The following is a 17,054-nucleotide window of genomic DNA, read 5'->3' on the forward strand; positions in this document are numbered from 1 at the left end:
TGTTGTGGTTTTTTAAAATCCGACGGCACAGGGAGTGACCGGCTCCCCAGTCTGGGTGGGCCTGTGCCGGGCGTTTCTTCTGGACTCGGATTATCCGGATTTCCTCAGGACTGCTCTGGCCAAGCCCGTGGGGCTGGGCTGCCTGACGGGGCAACAGGGAAGGGATTGCAGGCCCTTCTGGAAACAGGGTCCAGAGACAGATGGAAGCTTCTCCCTGAGGTCACAAGTGGAAGCTGTTTTGGGGGTGGCAGCGCACCCTCAGAGCCCCCAGGCCTGCCTCCTCGACGCCCCACCAGTGGTAGAGTGGTGCCACCAGGCCCTCCTGACCCTGCATCTGCTCCCACGTAAGAAAAGAGCCCCCTGCTCTGTGCTTTCAGAGTCTGTGCTGTCACATCCTTTGTATCATTTGCATGTCAGGTGATCCCTACGACGGGGAAACTGAGGCCCACAGAGGATAAGGAACTCACCCAAGGGCCCCCCATTGAGGCCATGACACAATTGGAGATCAAATCTAGCACTTTTTGTCCTCATCAAGAGAAGGAACTTTTGGGGGTGGCCCCGTGGCCTAGGGGTTAAGTTCGGCATCCTCTGCCTCAGCAGCCCAGGTTCCCAGGTTTGGATCCCGAGTGTCAGCCATGTTGTGGTAGCAAACCACATAAAATAGAGGAAGACTGGCAACAGATATTAGCTCAGGGTTAATCTTCCTCAGCAAAAAAAAAAGAGAGAGAGAGAGAAAGAGAGAGAGAGTCGGAACTTTCCACACTGGTCTGAATTCTTGGAGGATGAAACTAATGGGGCATAAGGACAGGAGGGCCCCAATGGGATCCAAGCGCCCCGTCACCTTCCTGTCCCAAAGCCCTGTCTGAACGTTTCTGAGAAACAAGATCAAAGTCCAGCCGCCTCAGTGTGACCCTTTCTGGAGTCTACAATGGCCTCCTTTCTCTGTACCCAGATATGTCCCCCTCTTTCCCTCCCCTCCCCTCCCTGCGACACAGCACCAGGTGGTGGTGTTCTTATCTGTAATTAATATTTAACCTCTCTTCAGGGTCACTGGCTTAGACCCAGTATCCCCATAACAGGGGGGTGGGCCGCCCTCCTGAGCACCCCTGGCCCTTTCTCCCCTCCCTCCCCCACACCACAAACAAGTCGGCTTCCTGTCACTTGGGGCAAATTTGGCCAAAGGTTGACTGTCTTCACCTTGTTTAGTAATGAAAAACAACTTAACAGCTGGACTGTTCTCACCCGGTAAGTGAGACAGGGAGTCACAGAGGTCTTTTATTAAAAGCCATAAACATCTTTTCAACTCACAGGGCCACCAAGCTCTCTAAGCAACTCAGGTGGCAGTCATTCCATCCCCCGTGACTCTCTGAGGGTGGAGTCTGAGTGCCTGAGGAGACAGGTGATGGCTCAGAGACCTCTGGACCTCCCAGGCTGGCCGGGTCGCCACTGAGGGGCAGGCACCAGGCTGCAACACCCCTCGGGTCTTGGGTCAGCCCAGGCCTGCAGACACGGCTGGAACCACTAGAGGGCAGAGTGTCCAAGGCCCCGAGAGCTGGGCTGGGACCTCAGCATCCCTGAGTGTCCTAGCCCCCGACCCCCTCACCAGGAATCTCCACGGCTCCCCCACCCAGCCCAGGGAAAGGCGAGTCTCCAAGGTGTCACCTGCCTCCGAGGCCCAGCAGAGCCAAGCCTGGGAGTAAACCAGCCACAGGAGGGAAGAGGGGCAGGAGCCGAGCCGTGTTGACGGGGAGTTTAGGTTCTTGACCGCTCATCCTCCCGTTAGCCTTCCATGATAGGTTGCTTTATTGACATTTTGCAAAGGAGGAAGTTGTGGCTCGGAGAGGTGACCTGCCCAAGTTGGTTTCCTAGATTTGCCTCAGTATGAGAATCCCCTGGGGAGCTTACTGAAAATACAGCTTCCCCAGCACCCCCGGCCCCCACCCCAGACCTCCGGAATCCAAGGCTCAGGGGGAATCTGGATTTTTAATAAACTCATTTGGAGACTCCTCCTGGGCAAGTGGAGGGAACACTCACACCCACAGTTTCCCTATCATGGCCTCAAATCACCTCCCTGGAGTCACTTCCAATATACCCTGGATGGGGGCAGGGGAGCGGCGAGGCTCCTTGGGTGGTATCTCAGCCTGTGATGCCTGGAGACCCCTGGCCTCCAGAGTCCCCGGCCCCAGGAACATACAGGGGTTGTCAGAGTCTCCACCCAGAGAAGGGCTGATGGGACCGGGGCTTCTCCACGGTCCCAGAGGGCCAGATCTCTCTGTGCCCCGCCCCCCCCCACACCCCCTCCCCACCCCCAGTCTGAGTGTCAGCCTGGACAAGGAGGCTCTGGCCATATGTCACCACCAAGGCTTGTCCCATGTTGCTATCCCCACCCTACCTTCCAGAACATGAGACAGACAGAAACAGTGAACTGAGGCAGGAAAGGCCAGAGAGATACAGACAGCCTCTGCTCGTGCTGGCGGGACACAGCTCTGAGACCCCAGACCCCTGCTCAGCCTCCGGGCTGCTTGAGCCCATTTTTCCTCCCCACTCTAAGAAGGAAAAGGCATAAGGAAGCTATATTTTGATCTGTAAGTGTGAGAAGAACAGAAACTGGAATTAACTGAATTGGGAGAGTGACAGAGGGAGGGAAAGGAGACTGAAGAAGGGAGGGAGGAAGTCGTGGGGAGAAGGCATCAGGCCGGACAGTTCTCCACTTGGCCCCCAGGTGGAGCCATCAGCCAAGCACAGTTTGGTCGCTGTCTGGAAAAATGGTGTGGCGGTTTTGGATGGTCGGTGTGCGAAATAGGGTTCAAAGTACTGTGCTTAAAGTTCATAAGTCCAGGGAAGACAATGAAAGGAAAAAGACGAGAAGGAAAGGGGAGGAAGAAGGAAATATTTTGAAGAGTACTGGCCATGAGCCGGGTACTATACCCAGCATTTTCTGCATTTTTAATCTCATTTGAATCTCACAACCATTCTGCAGGATGGGTCTTCATTCACTCATTCATTGATTTTTAAACAAACGTATATCAAGGGCCCAGGTGTACGCCAGGCATTGTCCTTGGGGCTATGGGTACAGTGAACAAGACAGGCAGGCAAGTTCCGTGTTGTCTTAGAGCTTATCTCCCATTTACAGATAAAGAAACTGAGGCCCAGAAGGGAGGCCAAGGTCCCCCATTAGTGAGTAGGGGTGCCAGAGGTTGGGATTTAAGCCAAGGTTTGGATAGCTCCAAGTCATCTACCCTCTGCTCGGCCTCACGACCTCAGGTTGGCTGCATTCCCATTAAGGCGGGACAGGACCTCCCTGAGGAGAGGTCCTAGCGGGGAGTGAGGGCATCATGGGGGTTTGGTCAGCAAATGAGTGCATGGGGATCCCACACCCAGAAGGAGGGGTGAGAGGAAGCTCTCAGGATCCCAGGGTCGTGCAGTTATCAGTGGCGCTCTCATTTAGCAAACGTCTATTAGGCGCCAGACTTCACTTTTCCCAACTGAATCTTTTCAATCAGACTGCAAGGCAGACATCATTGACCTCACTGTACAGATAATAAAACCAGAATGGTTAAGTGACTCGCCCAAGGTCATACAGCCAGGAAGTGGTGACACCTCCACCAGGCTGCCTTGGGGGGAAGGGGACTACAGGACCAGTTTAAATGTCTGTCTCCTGCTGAATTGGAAGCCCACACCCCTCTTTGCTGTATTTGCAGATTCACACTCACCCCTCGCAGTTAATGTATAAATGCGGGTGTTGGAAGCCCTTCTTGGGATGGGTCAGTACAAGATGGGGGAGAGCCATCAAGTGTTCTCTCCCAAAAGATGCTCTGAACACTGCAGCCAGGGAGAAAAGGGGAGAAGCAGGAGAACCTAGACAGGGGGTTCAAATAGGGCAGGAGATCAAGGCTTTGGCTGAAGAGCTCCCTTATGTGTCCTCTCTCTCTCTCGCCAGTGAGTAGTCCCCCAGCAGTAGGAAGACTGGTGGGCGCGGTGTTGCTGGCCCCCTGAGGCCCCAGTAGGAGGCCAAGGAGGGAGCCGAGCTCTCTGCCCTGGCACTGGCACACCCTCCCCAGACCTGCTCATCCCCTGAGACCTGGCGCAGGTGTACCGTCCTGATCACTCCCTGTCTAGATTAGGACTTCTTCCGTGTCAGGGGTCTTATCTTATTCCCTTCTGCATCCTCAGTGCCCACCAGGCCTGGCAAAGAGCAGACGTGAATGAGCGTAAGGGGGAGGAACTGAGATAGGGGAGAGGGGTGTAGCAAAGATTGGGAGGAAGGACCCGCAGTGGCCACTCTGGAAGCCTGAGGAATATGGCCAGTGAAGAAAGAGATGGCTTCCTCGCTCCTCCCCTGCCTGTGCCACGTCCCCGTACACACATGACCATGGCCGGGTGGGGGCTGAGTCAGTAGCTGCTGGGGGAGTTAGAGAGACCAGAAGCAACATACTTCCATTTCAGCCAGGGATTTTTAGGTCTCGTTCCTTCCACTGTCTTCGTGAAGTCTGGGTGCCCAGTCTCACTGTCTCCATTTCTCAGAAAGGCACTCGGATCAGAGAAGATGGGTGTCTTCCCCAAGGCAACAGTCAGAACTCCCAGCAGCTGGGAAAATCACCCTTTGCCTGCTTTCCACACAACCCGGCCTGAGCTTTTCCCTTCTGTCCACTTTAATGGTGGGCTAGAGTGGGCAGAAGGGAAGCTGGGGGAGGAGCAGCCTGTAGGAGGCTGGGGTGGGGGTGGGGACAGCTCCACCTGTCACTGCCGCCTGAGCAGTGCTGGACTGACCCACGGCCCCTCCCCCCGTCCTCCCCCCATAGTTCTCATCCATTGTCATTGCACTGTCTCAGCGCTGCTATATTTAAGGCCCGTGCAGGCTCCAGGATCACATTCTTCTCCCAGTCCTCGCTGAGTCCAGGGCAAGAAGAGACCAAGGACCCTCTCATCCTCTGGAATCTTCTCCCCAGAGACACCTAAGTAAACACTGCTGCTCTGTAAGTCACCTCCAAGAATCAAGGGTGGGGAGGGACACCTCCTGAAAGTGAGACCCTCAGTTTTCCGTTGGGAAGTGAGGGGTGTGTGTGTGTGTGTGTATGTTAGGAGAGGAGCCTGGGAGATTTGGAGAGAGAAAGTAGACATGTGCTGAGGCAGCACCCCAAGTGAAAATGGGAGGGAATCCTAGAAACCCCTGCCCCATCCCTCTGTTCTGTGTGGCCCTGGGTCTTTTGAGCTGAGCCCTCTGTGATGTGAAAGTGGCAAAAAAAGGCGTCTGGGGATGGCCCGGGAAGTGGAGGCTTTCCTGCGACGGAGCAGGAATTAGCAGGGACGGGGGTGAGCTGGCAGGACCAGCAAACCCACAGCAGTGCTGGCCGGGCCCTGCTTGGCCGACCCAGCAGGCAGGGAAAGGGAACAAACCCTCAGGGCCCCGGTCGCTGGACCAGCAGGGCGCTCCTCCAGCCTGGGTTCCCTGGCAGGAAACGGAGGCCTGGACAGGGATGGAGTTTCCTCAGACCCTCGGTGGCAGGGTCAGAACTCCAGCCTCTCAGAAGCTGATGGAGTGTTAAGAGCACAGGCAGGCTGTCTCTGCTTCCGCCCACAGGATCCCACTCTCTGCTGTCAGGCGTCTTCGAGTCACCCAGCTCTGTGCACTTCTCTGTCCCTCCTGAGGAAGGGGAGAACCTTCTGGCCCTTCTCACTAAGGGATACCTATCAGAGGGCCAGGTGGGAAAGTAGACTGAGGCTTGGGAGGGAAGTAGAGGCAGCTTGGGAAGGCCACAGGGCAGGACCCTTGGTCCAGGGCTTTGCACCCCCAGGAGAGGGCAAGGGGGGGCAGTCTCCCCTCCTGGGCCACACCCCGCTGACCCCTCCCCAGCAAGCACACATGGCGTTCTGGAAAGAGGGCAGAGGAAGCTGCACACTCGTCACTACTTAATCCCGAGCCTCAGTCAGCGCTTTAAAAAGAATCAATGGCTCATCTGCTGAAGCCAGGGGTCTGGTTGCGGGAGGCCCAGGAGGTCAGGGATGAGCGCCAGGCCCACCCGCTGTGCTAATCAGGAACAGAGCATACGGGGAAGGGAGCCAGTGGCTGATGCCAGGGAACGTTAACCCTCAGCTGCTGGGGCCAGGGCCACGGTGTCCCAGGAAAGTTGAGCAGCGGAGCCTCCTTTACGTAGGGTGGTACCCAGCAGCTCTCCTCTTGAGCTGTGAGGAAGGAGCAGAATGAGCAGGGCCAGTCATGCTCTGAGTGCAGGCAGGCCCTTTTCCTCGGAAGGGGCCAGATGGGAAGCCCAAGGGGTACTGTCCCATGATGTTCAGCTGAGGTCATCCACAGGAGGCCAAGGAAGCTTTGGGGGCAGCCCTGGGTCCGGGCTAACACTCTGCAGTAGTCCAGGCACTCTTGGGTGTCCTTTGTGAACACCCAAAGGGAGCAAACATTTGGGAACTAGAAGGAGTAAATGCCCCCTAAGATTGACCCTCAGCAGCCTGAGCCCCTGACACGCCGCCACAGGCCTTTCCAGGCCAAGGATCTCTGATGAGGCCAGCAGGCCTGCCTCCTGTGTCACCAGCTTAGAGAAATGGTCACCCAGGTGCTGTGCTCACACCCAGGTCAGAACACAATTCACACACGCACACACACACACACTCCATCACAGCCAGCAGGCCCCTCAGGAGAGGCGGGCGCCAGGACAGACCTGGACCTCGTAGAAGCAGACAAGGCAGGGCTGAGGTGGTGGTCTCCTCTTCTGCGTCCTTCTCCATGCCCGGGGTCTCATCAGGTCCAAGCCCGGCAAGGACCCGCCCAGGTCAGAGGTCTGCCCCAGAACTCCCAACTGGAGGAGGCGCGAAAGCCACCCCAGTGAGTCCGCCAAGCAGCCTGGAGCTTCAGCATCACAGGGGCCCTCAGAGACCCGGTGGTGACACGGGGGCCCAGAGCTGGAAAGGACTTAGTGCAAGAACCCAAAGCCAGCCGGCTCGCAGGCCCCCTACTCTCCTTACCCGCCTCTCCAGACCCACAGATTCACTCCCTGGTCCCTGAGCCGCCTCAGACCAATCGGATCTAACCCTACTGGGTACCACCTGGGGGCCAAGAGCCGAGCCTAAGGAATGCAAATGCAAGAAGAATCCTCTGTTGTGATCCCCTTCTGAGAAGAAAGGCCGTGTGGCCCACTGTGTCCCCAGCCTCAGCCAAGAACTGGCCTTGAGTAGATGTGTGACAAAGGGGTCAAGAGAGCTCGGATTGGGCAGACCTGGGAGCCAGTCGTGGCCCCACCACCAACCAGCCGGGTGACCCTGGCAAGCAATTTCCCTCCTCCTGAGTAAAATGGGATCAAATGGTGCTGTGCCATTTGGGTTGGCACCAGGGACAGCGCATTTGAAAACTCCTAACGTGGGGCCCGGCACGCAGTGAGCACCCACTGTTGTGACCTTCAATTCATTTACCTTCTCGTCGAAGAGACAAGTGCTCGGAGATGAAATAATTAAACAGGAAGGGGAGGCATTTTCTGAATCAGAACTAAATTGTGGAGTGCAGAAAAAAATACAAAGGGGGTTAGAGGAGAGAAAGTTCTAGGTGGCGGTAGTTTTTCGTCAGAGCTTCTTAGAAATATCACGTCTCACGCTTATATAGTACTCACTACGCACCAGGCACTCATCTCACCTTCGCGACTACCCTGGGAGGTCAACAGACCCACTTTACAGACGAGGAAACAAGTCACAGAGTCTTGCCCGAGGTCACACAGTTGTGAAGTGGAATGAGGAGCTGGGCTCCCACCGGGGGGTTGGACCAGTCTCCACGCTCCACCACAGCACTGGCCTAGCATTCTCAGCTGGGGCTTTGAAGCCTGGGGAGAGTTAAGCAGGCCGGGAGGAGGGGGAGGGCTCTCTCCATGAGGAGAGCAGCACAAGCAGAGGCTCAGAGATAGGACTGAGTGTGGCATCTGCAGGAAGCGCGAGGATACCAGCCCACCTGGAGTCGTAGAACAGCCCTGGACATCACTGTGTTCAATCGCTCACCGTCTGGGAAACTGAGGCCCAAGGAAGGGAAGGCCTTGCCCCCAGGTCACACGGCAAGGCCAGGGCAGGGTTGCAGCTGGAAGCCGGGGGCTGCTCCCCCGTGTGGGTCTCTGCTCGCTCAGCTGGGGAGCGTGTGAGGTGGTGGAGAAGCCGGGCTCGGAGCTGGAAGCCTGCCTCTGCCACTTCGGCCGGGTTTCTCTCCCTCTCAGGCCTCTGTCCCTTGTCTGCCCACTGGAGAGAGAAGCCCCGGCCCCACAAACCTCCCAGAGATGCTGGGAGGACCACGTGGGGCGGGATGGGCAGACACCTGGTGGATTGACTGTGCATTTGGCTTGGCAGGTTGTCACTCTCGCAGCCATGACTCTGCCTCACAGCCCTGGAAGTGGGGGGGAGCCCCGGCCCCCCCAGACCGTGGAGGTCCACAGGCTGGAGCACCGCCGGGAGGAGGAGCAGAAGGAGGAGCGCCAGCATAGCCTGCACATGGGCTCCTCGATGCGGAGGCACACCTTCCGCAGCAGGTGGGAGCATCAGGGACCCCAGCCCGGCAACTGCCCCGCCCTTAGGACCCCCAGTCTAGGAGGAGGCCCAGCCCTGCCCTATAAGAGTCCTGTCTGAGGGGGGAAGAATAGCCCTTCTTTCTGGAGACCCCGGTCTGAGGAGGGAGGCACAGCCGTGCATGAGTACCCTGAGGCTGAGGCATGTAGATGCAGTCTGATCCCAGGGAGCCCCCAGCCAGATCCCAGCTGAACCCGCGGGAGCCACTCACTCTCTTTCCCGAGACAGCGAAGAGGAGTATGAATTTAGCGCTGAAGACTATGCCCTGGCGGCTGCGCTGGCTCTGACGGCCTCCTCAGAGACGTCTTGGTAAGTCAGATGACCTTTCCAGAGAGCCCTGGGCTGAGAAGGGGCCATGGTGTCCCGTCCCCTCCTCTCTACTGGGCTCACACATTAAGCTTAAAGAACCACATCCAGAATAAGGGGCTAGACAGAGGTTTCAGCCCAGGGCTGTCTGACCGCAAAGCCCACCACGCCACCCCCTGGATGGGTCCACAGGCAGCAGGGAGTGACCATCCCCAAGGGAGAAAGTGGGGTTCCGCACTTCATCACCAGGCTTCAGATGGTGGGGGAGGGGGCTCCTGGGGAGAGAAGGAGGGAGTAAACCAGCCCCAAATTTCGGACACAAATCCCCAGACTGGAAGGTCCCCGAGCTTGAGAGCGTCAGGAGGCCGCATCCTGGTCCTGGCCTGAAGCAAGCTGCCAAGCCTCAAGTCCCTGACCTGTAAAATAGGGAGACTGCTGCCTGTCCCCCGGTGGTAGTGAAAACAAGAGGAACAATGGTTTGTGAAAGGACCTTGAGAACTGTATCAATAGTATTTATTATGCACCTACTGTAAGCAGGACACATTCAGTGTATTTTGGAGGCGAGAGGTTTAAAAGTTACTCTTGTCCTCAAGAAGCTTAAATTGCAGCTGGCAAAGCTAGGTGTCGGGGTGGAGCTGGCCGGGATGCCCCCCACCCCGGGCCGTTGGGCCATTGGGCCATCGGATCCTGAAGGCCTCTGTCACCGCAGGGAGGCCCAGCTGAGGCGCCAGACCTCTGCCGTGGAGCTGGAGGAGCGCGGGCAGAAGCGGGTGGGCTTCGGCAACGACTGGGAGAGGACGGAGATCGCCTTCCTGCGGACCCAGTGGCTGCTGCGCCAGAGACGAGACCGGAAGGCGCTGAGACGGCAGGTGAGGGGCGGGCGGGGGAGCCCCGGGGCCCTGGGACCTGTGGCCCATCTCATGCCTCCCTGCCGCCTTCTCAAGAGGCAGCTGGACATCCGGGGAAGAGCGGGGCCCTGGACATTAACCCAGGTTTAAAGCTGGTGCCCCCAGCCTCTAGCTGTGTGACCTTGGGCAAGCAAGTGAGTCTGCCTGAGCCTCAGTTTTTTCATCTGTAAAGTAGACGTATGTGGTTGTACCAACTCTCGGTGTTGAGACAGGAATTAAGAGAGACTGGGCTTGTAAAGTGACTTTCCCAGTGCCTAGAACACAGAAGGCCCTCAGAAAACACCATTCCTGACAAATGTCAGGCATCTCCATGCCCCCTCCCCCAGGCAGGAGAGCAATAGCTAAGACTCACACAGGCTGTCTCAGCGCCCACGTTTTTCACATATTAACTCATTTAATCCTCACTACAACCCATTGTGGTGGGGGGCTATTATCATCATCCCCATTGTACAGATAAGGAATCTGAGGACTTGCCTATGGTCTCACAGCTAGTAAGCGACAGAGTCTGGCATTGACCCAGGCCAGCTCATTCCAAAGCCTACACTCTGCCCTCTGTGCCACACTGCCTCTCAGCTGCCGTGAGGGGGGCTCCAGCCCACGTGGGTCTGACTCCAGAACCTGGGTGTCAAGGGGAAAGTGACAGCAAAGATGCGGAGGAGATGGTGCCCTGGCTCCTAGGAGTCACAGACCCCTCCCGCCTCCAGATAGAGGAGAAAGTCCGGGAGGTCAAGGAGCTGAAGGAGCTGTGTTCCGGCCGGGGGCCCTGGTTCTGGATCCCTCTGCGCTCCCACGCCGTCTGGGAGCACACCACGGTCCTGCTGACCTGCACTGTCCATGCCTCGCCTCCACCGCAGGTCACCTGGTAAGGCCCGGGGCAGGGGAGCAGGGTTCTCTGAGCCTCCGGGGTTGTGTGAGAGTGAGTTCCTCCCTTCCAGGGGCCTGGGCCCTCCCCTAGAAGTTCCTGCCGCCTTAGAGAAGCTGCAGACCCACAGACCCCAAGTTCTGCCCGTCCCCCAAACAGAGCAGCAGCTGCTGGCAGCTCAGGAGAAGTTATTCTTAGCCGCCTCGAGGCCAGCCTGGGGCTGGAAGACTGGACCACCGGTGAGCCAGCGCTTGTAAAAATATGACTGGAGTGGCATGAGAAGGCAGCTGCTCCGAGCTGGGCGTCTCCAGAGTTGGAGGATGATGGCAGGAGGCCCGGCAGGGGGCAGGGAGCAGGAGAGGAGGTGGCGAGGGCTGAGGCCCGTGAAACGAGCTCAGGCCTGGGGTGGGAGCCCTGTGCTCCAAGGCCTAGCTCGCTCTCCACTAACTCAGTGTGTGCTCTCGACGATGTCTACTAACCTCCATGGTTCTGCCTCATTCTCCTGTTCTGTAAAATGGGTCGAGACCTCCTGTCCAGCTTGCAGGTGGTGAGGATTTAATGCCACGACAACATGGAAGCCCTCAGAACTTGAAAGGTGCTGGGAAAGCAGGAGACGCTCTTCCTGGGAGAGTAACCATAACAGAACCACAGAGTCTAGGCCTTGCTGGCGGAGCAGGGAGGCGGCAGGTGTCTCCTGAACGGGCACGGTGGAGATGGGGCGGGTGTGGCCGTGTCTGGGGTCTCAGTTCTACCACAGAGGGAGGCGTGTCGTTCACGTGGCTGAGCCCACGGTTGACTCTCCCTCGGTCTAAGGCCCATTGTCAGGCACGCTAGGGGACAAGGAAGGGACAAACAGTCACCAGGAGCGCCTTCTGTCCCAGACCCTGACTCAGGCACTGAGGCGTAGAATTGATCTAGACACAACGTCACCTCAAGGAAACCTCAGCCCAGAAGAGAACATTCATGGGTGATATCTGAGGTGAAAGGGTGGAGGCCAAAAGGGGGTGTGGTTGCCTCCGCCTGGAAGATCCAGGAAGGCTTCTCAGAGGAGGTAACATATAAGCCAGATCTTGAGGGTAAACAGACCACGGTCCAGTTGGAGAGAGAAGATAAGGGCACAAATGACCAAGATCACAAAGGAAAGAACCACATCTGATACTTGAACCCGCTTGGCACTGACCCAGCGCTTTTCTCTTATTTGAGCCTCAGACCACCCCATGAGGGAGGGACAATTATCCCCATGTCACAGGTGAGGATATCATGACTCAGAGAGGTAGTGCAACTTGTCTAAGGTCACACAGCCAGTGTGAGCCAGGATTCAAACTCAGGCCTCTCGTCTCCCAGCCCATAGCTCTTTCTAGTGGCCTGGTGCTTCAAAAGCCAGGAAATAAAAAGCACTGAGGCCAGGAGCAACCAAGAAAGGCATCTTAAGGGAGGTGGCATTGGGGCTGGTCATTGCCAGATGGCATTTGCTCAAAAACTTGTGCCAGACACCACACTGGACACTGAAATTCATGGGGACTGAGGCAGACCCCGCCTGCAAGTCACTGGCCCAGTAGGAGGACTGCTCCCGACAGCTGGCCTGGGCTAAGTGGGGGTCAGCACCTCAGCTGGCCTGGCCTGGCAGCCAAGCCCTGCCCCGCCCTGGCCCTGAGGCCCACATCTAGGGCATTCCGCTGGAGCGTCTCCGGAGGAGGACTCCTTTCCGCCCCTGCCAGCCAGTTGCCACAACAGGGCGTAGAGCATTCCTGTCAGTGGTGGAAGCCAAGGCCAGGCCCACCTCCAGCCAGAGGGAACCAGGTGGCCCCTGGGGCTCCTGGCTTTGGGGACCTGGTTTTCCATCATCAGCCCCTCGAGCGGGCCTCATGTGGTCCTGGGACCGGCCTCCGCAGCGCTGCCAGGCCCTGGGACAGATGCAGCCCTGGGTTAGGAGGACAATGCTGGCTCACAGGGCTTGTCAGGCAAGTCCACTCATTCAGCAATTATTAAGCACCTTCTGAATGCAGGGGCAACAACAGGACGAGGTAGGCCAGGCCCACGTTTGCCATGTTTATACTGCAGAAGCAGGCCCTGATTCCACCTGGTGTCAGAATTCATCTCCCAGGCCAAGCAGCCTTAAAAAGCAAACTCTAACACCAAAATATGGGGGTGGAAATTAGACAAATCACAAAAATCTCTCTCTTTTATGAGGGCCTCTCAGAGGCAGTCTCTGGGCTGGGCCCCTCGCCTCGTTGTCTCATTGGACGCTGTTTCGTTACTGGTCGGCGCAGCCCCCATCCTCAGGGCGGCCGCAGAGGCAGGAGCCTGCAGCCCAGAGAGCCGGCAGGACAAGCGCCCAGCTCTCGGCCGTCCAGGTCGTGCCCAGAGCTGCAGCTGCTGCTTTTTCTGGGAAAGGCAGAGGCTGGCCAGGCTGAGGTGTTTGGAATGTTCCTGACAGGTGTGGGGCGGGGGGACCTGACCTTGGCCCCCAGGCCTGGGAGAGGCGGAGAGATTGGGCGCCCAGATCAGGCACCGCCCTCCCCGTGGAAGACTTAGTTGGGCTCATTTCAGAAGAGGGCGCAGCCTGGGGGCTGTGTGGTGGGCGTGGGCCTGGGCTGTTTGGTTGCCATGGAGACAAACAGGGTGTGAAGGGAGCTGGGTCCAAGGAAGGCGATGCAGTGAGTCCCAGGCGCCCTCTCTCGGCCGAGGCCTCCTCTTCAACCTCAACCACCACTGGGGCAGGCTGTGCATGCAATGGCCTCATGGACACAGAGGCCCCGAGAGGGGGACTGACTTGCCCAAGGTCACTCAGCAAGCTGTTTCAAGAAGCCAGACATCCTAACTTTCAGAGACTCACTCACCAGTCCAACTCCTCAGGCCTCCCGACCCTCTAACATGCCGTGCACAAAGGCAAGGCCACCTCACTGTCTGGTGCCCAGGGCAGGGAGAACCAGACCCCAGAGTTCACAGAAACCAAACAGCGGTCACCAGGTGCACTGGGGTGATCTGCTGAGCCACCCTAGGAATCAACTGGGGAGTTAAAAAAATAATGCCCAAGTCCCACCCCCAGAAATTCTGATTTCATTGATCCGGGATGCAGCCTGGGCGTGGAGATTTTTTTAATGGCTTAAATAAGAGAGACGTTCATTTTCCTTTCATGTAAGTGTCTGCTGTAGACTGGGGTAGGGCAGGGCTGCTCTGGCAGCTCGGCTCAGCGGTTCCTCAGGGACGCAGGCCAGTCCTCACAGCCATATTCTTGCGGCGGCAGGACAGAGGGAAAGACAATGCCAAAAGGGGCAGAAGCAGCCCTGTGAACTGGGACTTACTTTCTGTTGACAATACTCAGTCACGTGGCTACACCTGCAGAACGAGGGCTAGGAAACATGTTACGCGGTTAGTGGCTCAGGGAGAAATTCTGTTCCTTTCGAATAAGAGGAGAATAGCTATTGGAGAATGATTAGCAGTTTCTGATGCAAATTCCCAAAGGCTTCTGTTCAAAATTGGGGCCTGGAGATTTTAAAACCTTCCTCTGGTGATTCTAACGAGAGCCAAGAGAAGGAACTGCTGTCCTGAGGGGTCCACAGGGAGGCGGGGATGGGGTACTTTCCTTGGCAAGCCCCCTCATAGAGGAGGGAAAAGCTGGTCCCTGGAGGTACCCCTGTAGGGGGAGGAGCAGCACCCCTAATTACAGGCTCCCTCTTCTCTGCCCTCGAGAAGGGGAATGAACCCTTGAGTATCTATAATGTCCAGGTCTCCGGAAGAAAGCTTTACACATCTTATCCCATTAAATCGTCACAGCAGCCCTTCGAGGTCGGTGCTGTTATTACTCCCATTTCACGGATGAGGACAACTGAGGTTCAGAGCAGGGAAAGTGCTGCCCTGGGTCACATCAGCGAGTAAGCAGCACAAAGCCGAGCTTGGAATCCAGACTGAGAGGCTCCGGATCCTTCCCGCTCGGAACCACACTGCCTGCCACAGACCACTGTGTCTCCACAGGTACAAAAATGACATGCGAATCGACCCCCGCCTCTTTCCTCCTGGAAAGTACCGAATCACCAACAACTACGGGCTGCTGACCCTGGAGATTAGGAGGTGAGTCTGTGAGCCACGGACAGACCACAGCCCCCAGGCCCCAAAACCACGGAGGCCGGAGCAGGATTCCTGAGCCTTCCTCGGAGCTGTTTCCCGAGTTGGCCTCATCTTCAGAAGTATCTGGGGGGCTTGTGAAAATATCGATTCATGGGATGGACCCTCCTCTCACTCCCGGAGATTCAGATTAAGAAGGTCTGCAGCGGGGCCCAGGAGTTGGTATTTAACACACGCCCCCACGGGGTTCCAATGCCTTGGAATATACGGTGAGAAATTTGCACGCAGAGGCTAATAGCAAGGACTGAATGCTGAGCTAGGCACACTGGGAGAGCTCCTTGCGGGGGGAGAGAACACACAAATTCTTACACACACACACACACACGTGCATGCTCACACGCACATGCAAAGGGAAGCAGTTGGAGGGGAGAGAGGCCTTTCAGAAGTTGGTGCGTCTCAAGCACGGTTTTGAAGGAAGAGGCCATGTGCGTGGAGGGAGGCCCCATGGGATGTGGAAGCACAGTTCTGTGCATTATCCCCATGAGCTGCCACGTGTTGAACACCTCTGGGTGCCAAGCCCTGTGCTAGGGGCTTGATGCTTTCAGTCGACAATGCCTACTGCCGTTCTTGCGGGAAAGCGTTGTCAGGCCCGTGTTACAAGTGAGGAAACAGGCTCCAAAAGGTTAAGGGTCTCGCACAGCTTGTCCAGGGCAGGGCCTGGGTTTGAGCCATTCTCTCCATCCTAGTTCTTCCCAATACACGAGACCCTCCACCTCAACCAACGTGGGCTGCAGAGACACAGATAGGGACAGGACGTTGATCCTGTCCTCCAGAGAAAGTGGGGACACACGACACAAATACTTGACTGTACAATGCCACAAAGGGAGGTGCTCCAGGGGCCGCGCAGTCGGGGAAGGCGTGCAGGGCCAGGCAAGTCTGTAGGGGCAGGTGGGGCTGGCCCTTGAAACAAGAGGGACTCCTGCTCCAAGCAGCCAGGGGAAGGGGGAGGGCACCAGGGGGTGCTCTCTTGCTGATGGGGCCAGATGTGCCACATCCTACCAACTACTCTCTTTGTCATCAAGATGCCCCTGGCATGGACCCAGCCGCAGTCTCCACTGGGAACAAGACAGGGTTGGCCTGGAGGGTGGTGAGACCCGGCCTGAGACTGAGAACACCTGGGCATCCGGCCCAGTGCTGGCCCAGACTGGCAGGATGTCTTGGGCAAGTCTGTGCCCTGCTCCTGCTCCAGGATTCTGATCTGGAGGTGTTGACAGGGCAGGAGGCCATGCCTGGGAGAGGACTTGTCACCTTGAAACCGAGTTGAATTCTAGTTGCTATGTGACTCTGGGCAAGTCACTTAATCCCTCTGGTCCTGCAGAGTCAGTAATAACAATCACATTTTCAAAGCACTTTCACCTGAGGTGGGTTAGGCTGACGTCATGTCCCTCGTTTTTCAGAGGTGGACACTGAGGCATGGGGAGGGGCAGTGCCCAGCCCAAAGGCACACAGCTTTTCAGAGGAGGGGCCTGAGTGGAGCCTGAAGTCTCCCCTCTGAGGCCTTCCTGTTAATCCCCGCCTTCCCCACCCGCAGACGGGGACTTGAGTTTCCCCTGGAGCCCAGCAGTCCTGGGGGGCATTTCCTTCTCTCCTTTTCAGATGCACCATTGAGGACGCAGCCACCTACACAGTGAAGGTGAAGAATGCCTATGGCCAGGCCTCCTCCTTCGCCAAAGTCCTTGTCCGCAGTAAGTGCTCCAACGCCGCAGGCCAGGTGGGCCCCTGCAAACCCGCGATGAGCACAGGAGGATGCAGGTCTGCGCTCAGACTCGAGGAAGGGCCCTGGCAGAGGGGCATTTGGCCTGGGATCAGGTGACCGGGGCAGCCACAGAGATTCTCACTCCCCTTGGGCCGTCAGAGCAAGTGAAAGTCGCTTCCCTCAGATGGCTGTTCAAGGGGTCCCCACCTACCAGGCTCCAAAGAGTATGCTCATCCAGCGGGTTGGGCTTGGGTCCAGACCCAGCTCAGGGCCTTTGGGTGGGTGGCCTGGCCCTGCCAGCCCCGCTGAGGGGTCCTCGGGGGCAAAGACAGGGTTCTACCAACTCCCCTCCTGACCCCACTGCTTGATCTGGCTTCTGGTGTGTATTTCCCGGTTGGGTTCAGGCCCCTCCTGGAGGTGACCCTGAGAGCATCTGAAATCACAGCATAAAGCAGGGGAGATGCTCAGGAGTCAGCCACACCCGAGGTCATGCGCTGGCTCTGCCACTGACTGGCTATGTGAGCCTGGGCAAGCCTCTTCACTTCTCTGAGCCTCCTCATCTGTAAAGGGACTCCTACCGCCTCCCTCAGATGCTCCTGTCGATTAA

At 57.3% G+C, this 17,054-nt stretch overlaps 1 protein-coding gene across 1 annotated transcript in view; it reads left to right on the forward strand.

Annotated features, from left to right (window-relative positions):
- The first annotated feature begins 4,847 nt into the window (after positions 1 to 4,847).
- The window catches only part of MYOM3 (myomesin 3), a 48,933-nt gene continuing 36,726 nt past the window's right edge, over positions 4,848 to 17,054 (forward strand). The window contains exons 1-7 of the mRNA XM_014855062.3: positions 4,848 to 4,976; positions 8,335 to 8,513; positions 8,779 to 8,859; positions 9,566 to 9,725; positions 10,469 to 10,626; positions 14,602 to 14,697; positions 16,348 to 16,436. Coding sequence (XP_014710548.3) covers positions 8,353 to 8,513; positions 8,779 to 8,859; positions 9,566 to 9,725; positions 10,469 to 10,626; positions 14,602 to 14,697; positions 16,348 to 16,436 — 745 coding nt within the window. The 5' untranslated portion in view covers positions 4,848 to 4,976; positions 8,335 to 8,352. The remainder of the gene's footprint in view (positions 4,977 to 8,334; positions 8,514 to 8,778; positions 8,860 to 9,565; positions 9,726 to 10,468; positions 10,627 to 14,601; positions 14,698 to 16,347; positions 16,437 to 17,054) is intronic.

Source organism: Equus asinus, chromosome 5, assembly GCF_041296235.1.
Source record: "Equus asinus isolate D_3611 breed Donkey chromosome 5, EquAss-T2T_v2, whole genome shotgun sequence".
In the NCBI taxonomy this organism is placed as follows: Eukaryota; Metazoa; Chordata; class Mammalia; order Perissodactyla; family Equidae; genus Equus; species Equus asinus.